General features: G+C 38.4%; 1 protein-coding gene across 1 annotated transcript; it reads left to right on the top strand.

The window, feature by feature from the left end:
* Nucleotides 1-7,563: 7,563 nt before the first annotated feature.
* LOC139721491 (allatostatin-A receptor-like) lies at nucleotides 7,564-9,681 on the top strand. Its single transcript, XM_071632807.1, has 2 exons — nucleotides 7,564-7,867; nucleotides 8,624-9,681. Exons 1-2 carry the CDS (start codon nucleotides 7,564-7,566, stop codon nucleotides 9,679-9,681), a joined length of 1,362 nt encoding a protein of 453 aa, XP_071488908.1.
* Nucleotides 9,682-11,872: the final 2,191 nt, after the last annotated feature.

Raw genomic sequence — 11,872 nt, 5'->3', positions numbered from 1 at the left:
CGTGCAATGCTATATAATTTATACCATCATGGCCTACTTTTTGCATAAGTAGAACTCTCGCGTTAACTGATATGCAACTTATGAACTTTGATATAGTTATCTTGAATAAATTGGTACCGGAAATACTACAACTACAATCATTATTCAAAGATGCCTGAAACTTGGAGTAGTGATAAAGCACTGATGAACCTTTAGTCATCTTCTTGTGTAAACGTTATCATTACATGCTCTGCCATCCGGACACTGAGTACTCTGCACGAAGATAGCATATCCAAAGTGTGTATATAATACCTTAGATTGGAAATCAATCTATAGGATTGTGGTTAGGACAAATCCAAAATAGATTTATAAATTGGATTGACTTCTAAATTTATCAGATTGAGATTTTCAATCTAATCTTGGATTCGTCCCTCATCTATAAATCTAAGGAATTTATATACAAGTACATAATGATTATGTCTAAGATGCTTTATCAGAATCTGCTATATAACGACTATCCAGTGGGTGGATTTACCCACGACAAAAACTAATTTTCATGTCTACCATGCAGACAATATTTAATTCCACACAAAATGAATACTAATAAGAATAAACCCTTGCATATAGTGAAATTATGATTATTATTGTCAATCATCCTAGTGAACTTATCAAACATAGCTCGTAGTGCTTGAAATCGACATATAGATTGGAACTGGAGTATGTGGGCGATCGGTGGTTGATATTTCAGTTTCATCAGCGTTCGACATTTAGTTTGAGAGGGAGATTCCCATATGAGATTTGAATAATAATTTGACTAAAATTTAATGGAGAGAATTAAAAAAATACAAAGAAAGCACTTTTTAGTCTGACCAAAGATATTTTCCTATACTTACCTTCTGGTAAGAGTAGCATGCATGAACTATGTTTTAGGTAAATTAATGCAATTCCTTACTATTGTTCCGATTGGCTTTGTTTAAAAAAAAAAATCGACTGAAATCAGTAAAAACAGAGTGGAAAGGGTTAAACAGTGTATAACAATCGCACCCTGATAGATATAAGACAGTTCAAATGTCACTACGGCGGAAATATTAGTCACAATTATACATGTATTTGCAAAGTGGAGCATGTAAATAAATTCCTTATTGAATGCATCTGTAATATACACGTACAGGTACTGAGTATGTGAAATGTAACATCTTATCAAAGAATGCAGTATACAGATATGAAAGAAAGATGTTACGTGAAAAATAGCATCCCGCCCATCCTCGCTCCCGCACACACACAAACACAACACACACACATACATAAAAATAGGCACGCACACACATACACACACACACACACACACACACACACACACACACACACACACACACACACACCAACACACGCACCTTCACACACACTCAGCCAACCCTGTGTCATCATTTATTGTGATTAGACCTCTTAATCCTTCAGTTCTTTCCGGTTCCAAATGGCGCCATTCCAAATGGCGCGTTTAATTTCATGGGCACCTTATATGGGTCAGGAGATCATTTTCCTCATTTTCTGAGAAGCAAAGGGAGACGTGACTCACAACAGGTGACCTGTGTGGTGTTAGTCTTTTGACGATGTATAATGCTGCCCTAAGATCTTTGTTTATGAAACTGACCCGGGTAGATCCTTAATTCCCCCTAAGAGGATTACTCATAATTATAATCGATCGTGTATTTCATATCAAAGAATAAAGAAGCAAGTCATTCCAAATACCGCTGAATTCAGTGGAATTGTAATAATTTGCAAATGTAAGCACTACTACGACAGAACCCTGGGTGTACGTTTCGTAAGGTGGGGATTTGTCTGACGTACAATAGCGGGGTCAAATGAAGCTAAAGGACGCTGCAGAAGAAGTGAACGGTTTATTGGGAATGAATTGAGAAAGAATAAACAGCAAATAAATGAAAAAAAAAATCTGGTTTATTCAAGTTCATGAAATTCTTCCGTCGAGATCTTTTTCATTGCAAATGATTGACAAAATTACCCTACATCGACGTAAATAAGCACTGAATTGATCAGTGTTTTAGAAGTAGCCATGACAGAAGAAATTATTGGCGTACGTGCGCACTCAGGATTAGAACCTACGACCTTCTGATCTCCAGACAGGCGTCATCTCTGATTATCTAATTCAGACTACCAGACTTTGCAACATTTTTAGAAGACAAAACTAAAATAAGGCAAGAGAGGAAACGAAATGTAACGGGAAGAGTAGACAAGAAAGAAAGAGGAAAGAAATGAATAGAGTTCTAGAGGAACATGCTACAGTTTGAAAGTTCTGAAGAAAGAAGGGGTGAGGAGGTGAGAAAGGCAGCCTCACGAGTCTCAAAGCGCACGAGTCGTACAGCCCACGAGTCATACAGCCCATCAGTCATAATATAGTCCATGAGTTATACAGCTCACGAGTCATACTGCCCATTAGTTCGACACTAAGCTAGCAAGGACCATGAGACCGACAGATTAAGCCCGTGTTGTACCTATCTAACTCGTCGACTGTTTTTACACAGTGTCGAAATCATGTTCTTTATTTGCCTATTTGTCGAACTAATGGGCTGTATGACTCACGAGCTGTTTGACTTATGGACCTCTTTTCAATGTCGAACGCGTGGGCTTTCGCAATTATGACTCGTGTGTCGGTCTTGTGGGATGACGGCGATGATCATATGATGATCGTGATGCTGGAGAAGACCTAAGAATAATTTCTTGTTCTTTTAAATCCATGGAGCTCTCTGCCGGCTGGGCAATTTGCTCCAACATACACATTTAATTATAATAACTTGAATTTAACTGCAAAATTAGCCTACACCGCTACTTATTATTTCCAAAGAAATCTTTAATATATTCATAATTGATATTTATAAATCATATAATCGCAGGAAAAAGGAGGATAGGTTTTAGGGAAAACAAATGCTAATCAGAATCGTTATATGTTCTGGGCCCTGTTTCATAAAGCTGTTCGTAAAGTTACAAACAACTTACGAGCGACTGGTGATCAGTTCTGATGTGCTATACTTATCAGAATTTCCATAATTCAGGATAAGAACTGATCACCAGTCGCTCGTAAGTTGCTCGTAACTTTACGAACAGCTTTATGAACCCCCCCCCCCCCTGATCTTTAGAAAGAAAGCTGGAAGGATAGTGCCGCTCTTTTCAACTACCAATTAAAAAATACATAATTTGTACATTATACAAATACAAGAAGGGGAGTTTTTCCCTTAAATTTAAAGTGTATAATTTGATTTTTGTTTAAAGAATGTCTGATCCTACGTTTCAGGAGTCGCGTTTCTACGCACGAATTCAAGCATTAAAGTAAGATATCATTACGAGCACACGGTGAGATGGTGTGATTAAAGTAGATAAGACTATATGCTGCTGGATCTCATACATGGGCTCCCCGCATCCAAACCTTGGCAGCAGAGACGGTGCCTTTAGTAGTTAACACACTTCAAGTAAAAACCTAATTCTCTTAAGGACTCATATTCATCTTCCACCATTTGGAATTTACTTGCAATTAATTCATTAAGAAAGTCAGTAAAGAAACTAACACCTATCTGATGCGATTTTCCAGGATGGTGAGATGCATTTGAGTATTTTGAAATCAAAAGTGCAGAAAAATTCTATCCTAGTATGCGACTTTAATTCTACAAGAGGATCTCTGCATTTAGCATTATTGGTAGATTGAACGTTATTTGTTAGTAAATAGCCTAAGTACTGCCTGTTGTCCGATTTGCCTATTATCTATAATCGAGTATTCAAAAAAAAAAATCAGATATGCCATAGGACTGTCGTACTATCGGCAAACTTTTTGGCATCTTTGTCTTTACCCAACTGAAATCGTTGCATTTCTCATACATACAACTGACATATGTGCACATTTTAGAGACAAAAGGTCCTTCGGAGAATACTTATGGTCCGATTAGTCCTTGGTTGCTTGGTAAAGCGATCAATGAATAACATCTCAATTCGCCTGTTCAACATGCTCCCACTTTAAGCAGTTAATATGTCAATGTCGGAATCTATAAATCGACAGGTAAAACTTCCTGTGCGCTCATAGCGCAATTTTAGAAGCTTGTGTAATTAGGAGTAGTTTCTTGTATGTGTATAGAGTATGGAGTTGCAGGTACTCTCAAGGGATAGAATAACGTAATGGACCCGTTTAAATCATTACATGTATCTGGATATTTGAACGGGAGATACGGGATGGTTTCTGAACAGAGGGGAAACTTTGTTTATACGAGGGGGAAGTTGTTGTTTATCAATGAACGGGCAGTGAATGCAAAGCAGTGGCATACGCAGGTGTACTTCCTCGAAGGGAGGGGTAATATCAAGTAAGATTGAATAAATAAATCATTATTATATTCATATATATATATATATATATATATATATATATATTTGTGTGTGTGTGTGTTGTGTGTATGTGTGTGTGTGTGTTGTGTGTGTGTGTGTGTGTGGTGTGTGTGTGTGTGTGTGTGTGTGCATCATGTATGCTCGATATTTCATATATAGTCCACGTGTTGTCAAGTCGCACAACTAATATTTTCATCATTGGTTTGGCCTCATGGTGGCGCATCATAAAGAATGATCAAAATTTTATAATTCTTTAATGAAACGATCAGTTTACGCATAACACCTTAAGCAAATGTGCTTTGTCACTTCTTGTTTAGTTATTTTCACAGCTCAAATGGAGAGATGTGACTTCAGTGCTTCTTGTCAATCATCTAAATCATGCCACGAACATAAAGAGAAAAAAATCCATTCACCTGTGAAAGTATCCATTTCATTGTCCATATATACGCGTAGGCCTATAATTTATGTACCTATCAGTTCATGAATCAGATAATATACTTTTGGGTGCACGCCACGAACTCGTCACCCACGAGTCATACAGCCCCGAATCATATAACCCACGGGTAATACTGCCCACGAGTCATACAGCCCCGAAGCATACAACCCATGGGTAATACTGCCCACGAGTCATACAGCCCCGAATCATACAACCCATGGGTAATACTGCCCACGAGTCATACAGCCCCGAATCATACAACCCATGGGTAATACTGCCCACGAGTCATACAGCCCCGAATCATACAACCCATGGGTAATACTGCCCACGAGTCATACAGCCCCGAATCATATAACCCACGGGTAATACTGCCCACGAGTCATCCAGCCCCGAATGATACAACCCATGGGTAATACTGCCCGCGAGTCATACAGCCTCGTGCATGAGCTAGATATTTAGTGAACAATATTAAGGCCCATTACCTTGATATCAAGTAAAATAGGCCCAGGAGCTATACGGTCCATCAGATCGACACTAGGCAAATACGGCCCATGAGCTAGACATAGTCAAAAAGGCCCACGAGACCACGTTACATTATGGGGTTCCCAGTGTCGTAGCTCGGGGGCCTTTTTCGGCTAAGTGTTGGTCTCATGGACCTTATTCGCCTAGTGTCGAGCTAATGGGCCTTTTTTACCCATTGTAGAGCTCATGGGCTGTATGACTCGTGGTTGACCCATTGCTTTGATGATACATTGTAATGGCGGTTAAGATGTTCCCTTAACGTATTCGGCCCCTCATGTTAAAGAAAATAGTGCTTCTATGTCTGCATGTGTGCGAGTATGTTTGTGTGTTTGTGTGTCTGTATATGAGTGTGTATGTGTGTGTGTGTGTGTGTGCGTGTCTGATTGTATTCTCAATATTGTATGAGGATCTAAACAATCAGTTAGCCACTTCATATATGTGTTCCCTTAATCCCGCTAGCTGTGTGATAAATAAAAGTCATTTTTCACAATAAATTTGATTTGTTGATTTGACTATTGACGACAGAAAATATAAGAAATCAGTATCATTATCATCATCATTATCTCCCTGATAGTACTATCTTTACCATGCTGTTTTGGCCGTTCATGTATCATTTCAATTCAAGATCATTTCATTTTCTAATTGCTAAAAGGAAGATACATCAAGATAACAAACAAAACACTACAGAATTCTTCTAATGAGCATTCTAATGGTCAGTGGCACAGTATGTTGGGGGTAACAAACATTGATATAGAAGTATTAAGAAATAGGCCAGTTTTTCGTGTCTGTTTCAATTGAAAAAATAAAGAGGGGGTTGATGGGATGCGGTTGTTTACCCCCATGCCCCCACAAGACCTCCTTCGCATCCTGCTTTCGTCACGTACGTCAGGCTGTCAGCCAACGACGGTGGGACGATCCGGGTTGTGCATATATAAAAGTCAATAGTAATCACCTCTCTGGTTCATTCGAGTATTGATAGACTCCACGTACCAACATTCAACCATGAAAATCACGATCTGTTGAGTGCTTCTCATCTAGTCTGGTAAGTTCAACTTTAAACAAACTTTTACGATCTTCGTGATTCCGCTTGTTGAATATGCAAATAACAAAAATAAGAAGGACGTTTCGTATTTACGTCTCTTTATGTTTATCATTTTTTAAACTTGTTATTCGGGTTGGGACCTTTCGAATAACTCTCAAAATATCAGTGGCATGTGGATATGTTTACGCCTCAATTTGAGTTGAATGTACACGAGTGTGTGTGGCTGTATGTGCACGTGTGTTTGAGGGTTTATGATATGCGTCAACAGTCTTTTGTGCGCTCTTATTGTAGCTACGGTAATCTATTTATTTTATTTACCAATTGGACTCAAGTGGAACATGAATCTTTGCAGAATTTCAAACTTCGTATGAATGTTTCTGCTACTTTAATTCATCTTTTTTATTCATTTGGCCTCTATACAACAGGTCTTTTAATCCATGAATCGCTTCAGCAAATGTGTTCATTATTTGTGACGGAATCGTATCGATAAAACAGTCCCACCTGAAGAGAATACACGACGAGTTTTAGCGGAACAATTATAAAAAGTATTATTATCATTACACCCTTAAGTTTCGGGTTATGTTTTACTCTTATGTGGTAGAGAATGGTAATTGTTTTATGGGGGTTATCGGATTAAAGCTATAGTTCGTAAACAATGAATGGCACTCGACATCCAGTAATAGTATGACATCGCGATTTTATGACATATTTTGCTATCTTTATAGCACAAAAGTGTTCCCATTGATTGGGGCAGTAACAGGGAGATCTTTTTTCTTTTCCTGGACAGTGTTAAGAGGAGATGATTCATCATTTCATATACAACAGTTATCTCTCATCATCTGAAAAAGCATGTTTGGTAAATTTGGACAGCTTGATAGAATGAGGTTATTTCCATTGATCTCCAAAAGATTCCACAGTGGGAGTCCCTGTCATGCCTGTATCATTGTCAGTAATGTTTATAGTTATGAAGTCATCTACGTCACCGCGGGATAATCGATATTCATGTGCACATCTCCAAAGGATTCACCATATTTGCGCTTTATTCACGCCAAACAATTAACTTCCTTTACTTATCTTTGAATCAACAATTACAAAAACGTCGATGATAAATTATGTACCGAACTCTCAACCCGTCCTTTCTCTCTTTCTATCTCGATCTTACTGTTCTTTTCCCTACTGTTCCCCCGTTGCAGTTGACACAATGACTTTCGCAAAGATATTTGCGGCCATCGCCACTATCATCTCCATCATCATTCATGTCCAGCATGTATCTGGGCGATCGGTGAATGCGGATGAAGTCAATAGGACCACGCCCTTTGCACGTACAATCGACAACGCCACGGAGATATCCGCAACCGGTAATGCAACACGCGCCACGTCAGGGCCGTGCGGTGATGATGGCACAACAGCCTGCTGGTTCGCTGCAACCTCAGCGAAATATGATGACGAGCTAAAAATTGTCGAGAACACAGTAACTTCTATAGAATACAACGAGTCGCTTGCGAGTAAGTACCAGTTTATTCTAAAGTTAGATATCGTTATGTTCTTTTTTTATTTTTTATTTCAAAATATAATGGTAATTTATGATATGTATATTTGTTACATGTGATCGTTTTTCTAATTATTAAAACGTTGCATATTATACTGATATTGAACATGCTTTGTGAACACACTCTATTCATGACTAATGACAACTTTCAAAGAAGGAGCGTCATCCTTCAAAGAATTTTAGAGTTTAAAGTGGAATGTGTAAAGGTGTTTTTTTTTTCAAGAAATGACAAAGGACCTCTAAGACATATCCAATTTATACACTATTCTACCACAAATGCTCTAGAATAACTGCTAAAACCATAATTTCCCATTTGTTTCATGATCCAAAATTTTCGAATAATAAAGACGATTATTGCTCTTTAAGAAAAAATATAAAGCTCCAGATTGACTAAGTTGACACGTTTCATCTATTTTGAGTCCTGACGCAAAATCAGGGCGTGCGACTTTTTGTTACCTTTGTGAAGCACCATCGCATTTGTTTTATAAACCTTAGAGGATTCATCATCAAACCTGTCTAATTTGCAGTAATAAAATGATACATGCTTAACTTGTATGTTTACATAAGCTTTAGACGTATAACATAAGCAGAGAACAGGAATGGTGTTATATCAACCTGTAACATACAATAATATAAGATTTCATGCCATTTTTTTTTGGGAAGTTCAACAGCCTGACTTAGTGTACATCAATTTGATTTAACTTTCAAACAGATGAAACTGATGATGAACCCGAATGGGTGTGGGGGACATTGGACTGGCGGTGGTACACCATCCTCCAGCTCATCTCAGGGATACTGGGGTCCATAGGCAACCTCCTTGTAGCCGTCATCATTTTCCAACGTCGCTCATCGGCGCGATCCACTGACATCCTCATCGGTAGCCTGGCCATCGCCGACTTCCTGACGTCGATTTTCATCATCCCGTCGCCGAGTGCGAGAAGAGTTCCGAATTCCTGGACGGGCATGCTGGCCTGCCTGATTCTATACCCGGACACATTCTTGTGGATATCAGTCACCGCTTCGTCCTACATCCTCATGGCAATCTCCATCGATCGATTCATCGCGGTTGTCTACCCACTCCACTTCAAACACATCGTGACCATCCGTCGGGTCAACATTGCAATTGCAGTCATTTGGTTGGCGGCCTTCCTGTCGCTCTCATTCACCTTCTTCGTCATCAAAGTCGACGAGACAAGCCATGAATGCACGTTCACGATCACGACAGACGCGGGTTATGCCGCCATGGGCTACTTCTGGTTTTCCGTCCGCATCATCGTCCCAGTCCTGACGATGCTTATTACGCAATCTATCATCGCCGTCAAGCTCCACATCCAGTCGTCAACTTTCAAAGCCAACGAGACCTCGGCCGTCGCTGATGTGCACATCAAGGCTCGTAATCGCGTCATCGGAATGATGCTGATCGTCATTCTCGTCTACATCGTCTGTTGGTTGCCTAACCAGGTGGCTTTCCTCGGTTACCTTGTCGGCTTCGTCCCGTTGTCATACTTCCGGAGTCCGCTCCACCGCGTTCTGACGGTTCTCGGCTACTACAACAGCTGCGCCAACCCGTTCATTTATCTGGCTCGTAATCCGAATTTCAGAATTGCCCTTAAAGAGTTCTTCACGTGCACTACCAATAAGAATGAGTCTGTTTTCAGCCAAAAGGCCGATCCAGTCCAGGCGGGCCAAGCCGCTGCGCGCGGCCGAAAGACCACGGACGCTCGCCTTGGGCTTCATCCTGGTCAAAATAATCCGAGACATACCGCATGAAGCGCTCATCAAGTTACATAGCTTCGCTGCTTTTTCTCGATCAGTGGGTGAACACTGAATCCATTTTGTGCGTTTCTAAAACTTGAACAAAGCCTGGAAAGTCTTTTCCTTGAGTCAAAAACTCTTAGAAATCAATGTGTTTGTTTCATGCAAGCACACAAGCCAGTGTGAAAAACATTCTCTTTTGCTTTTTTTAATAACTATGTTAATAGTATAGGTTGCAAATTATTTTGTCGAATCATATACCATGTAATTATTTTAATGCAGATTAATTGATGAGATGTAAATGGGGCGCACGGCGATGCTTAACGGTGGTTTCGGAGATTGTTTCAGTAATCTATAAACTATACAGTATGTTCAATTTCAGGCTGCAGAGTCACAACGACTGACAATAAGATATAGTGACCCGCAAGATTCAATTTAGGAACGATATCATCTCTTATTTATAAATGTCATTGTTTATTCGGTCTTATTGTTATGATAGGTTTTGTTATGACACAAATAATAATGTTTTTCTTACGGAAAGTTTGACACTTTTAAAAGTAGTTTAGATATTGAATCGTTAAAAATGTATTCATGGTTTAAATGTAATAGATTATCATTGAATATTTCGAAAAGTGTCAATTTATACTTATGATGATGCCTCATATTCTCAGTCTGCTGAATGTAATATCTGTATAGATTGAAATTGTCAATTAGACAAACGATGATTAATTGTTATTTTTGGAGTAGTTTTTAATAACAAAACTTGGCGTGATCATAGAAACATAACAACTGTTAATTTTCAAGACAGATTAGCATTTTGTATAAACTGCGATGTCTATTGTTATCAAAGTCATATGCATTGTAATAACTTAATTCTTCCTTTTTATGACTCATTTCATGTATTATCGTCATATTTGGCACATGGGAAGAACAACTAAACTCCACATAACCGTTTATTTGAACTTTCTGTAGGTTACCCATTCAGAGTGCACTATACGAAAGTACAAAGAAATACATAGTACATTTTTCTTTACTTTTTTTTTCATTTTTAAATGTGTCTTTATTTGGACTAATCAGTTTCATACTTGCCACAAACAAAAAGCAAGTCAAACTTCATTGTTTGTCATGGTAAAAATTTCTCAAGGCCATCACATGGGGAGCGCTATTCATTGCAGTATGAAGATATATATTATGAGACCTAATGTATTGTTTGGCATAGATACATGTATGGTTATCACATTTCATTTTGCCAAAATAATGCGTTTGCAGACTGATGACATGATAAACCAATGAAACTACAAACAAATCTTGAGTAAAAGATACAAAATGACACAAAATAAAACTAATGGTAATCTTTGAAAAGTGTTGTTTTCTATTATCTCTATTATATCTATTGTTTGTTGCCTAGCTATGTCTCATGAAAGGAAAGAAAATGTTAAGAAAAAAAGGGTCATTCACAACCACAGTTTCTTAGCATTTTGCTAATTCAGCAAATTACAGGAAGAAAACCCCATTTCCTCCACTTAATATTGTTAACTGAAACTGGAATAGTAAAAATAAAACAAAAAATCAAAACTCTGACTGACATTGTTGTCAGTTAACGGTTGCCATGGCAGCCAGCAATGATATCAAACATGGATAACTTAGATATTAAATTATTTGCATTAAAATTGTAAGTAAAGTCATCAAATGTGGTTGAAATTGGATTGGGGACGTTGGAGTGGCAAACGAAAATAAGGGAGGGCGCAAAATGTACCCCGTTAGGTTTTATGGGATTTAGGATGATATACATAAATTTCAAACTTGGATATTCACGTACAAGTATACGAAGATATTACTTCCGCAGTCCTTTCAAAACTTCTTTGATTATATTAACATTAACATTCATTAGTACCCCATATATACGACACTCAACAGCTTTCCACTAAACTATTCCATAATCTTTCTGGCCTATGCATGAAGTTTGAGGTCAAATGCGACCGTGCATCACAAAACGAACAAAAAGTCGCACACCTTAATTTTTCGTGAGGACTCAAAAAAGGTGAAATGGGTCAACCGAGTCATAAAGTTTTAATATTTTCAGAAAGAGCTATCCTTCTTCTACATTATTTTTTAGTTTGGGATCATAACATGAGTGGGAAAGTATATTTTCAGCAGTTTTTCTACAACCCATTTTTGGGGGAGAAGAGAATGATCAGGTATATCT

Source organism: Diadema antillarum, unplaced genomic scaffold, assembly GCF_040938485.1.
Source record: "Diadema antillarum isolate AM-2024a unplaced genomic scaffold, OU_Dant_1.0 scf00000013, whole genome shotgun sequence".
Lineage (NCBI taxonomy): Eukaryota > Metazoa > Echinodermata > Echinoidea > Diadematoida > Diadematidae > Diadema > Diadema antillarum.
Note: the sequence above shows the minus strand (reverse complement) of the source record. Positions and strands in the feature narration are given on the sequence as shown.

Excerpts from the sequence above, each read along its gene's own strand:
- LOC139721491 (XM_071632807.1), top strand. The coding sequence starts at position 7,564 with ATGACTTTCGCAAAGATATTTGCGGCCATCGCCACTATCATCTCCATC. Across the intron at positions 7,868-8,623 it reads ATACAACGAGTCGCTTGCGA|ATGAAACTGATGATGAACCC; the intron begins GTAAGTACCAGT and ends ACTTTCAAACAG.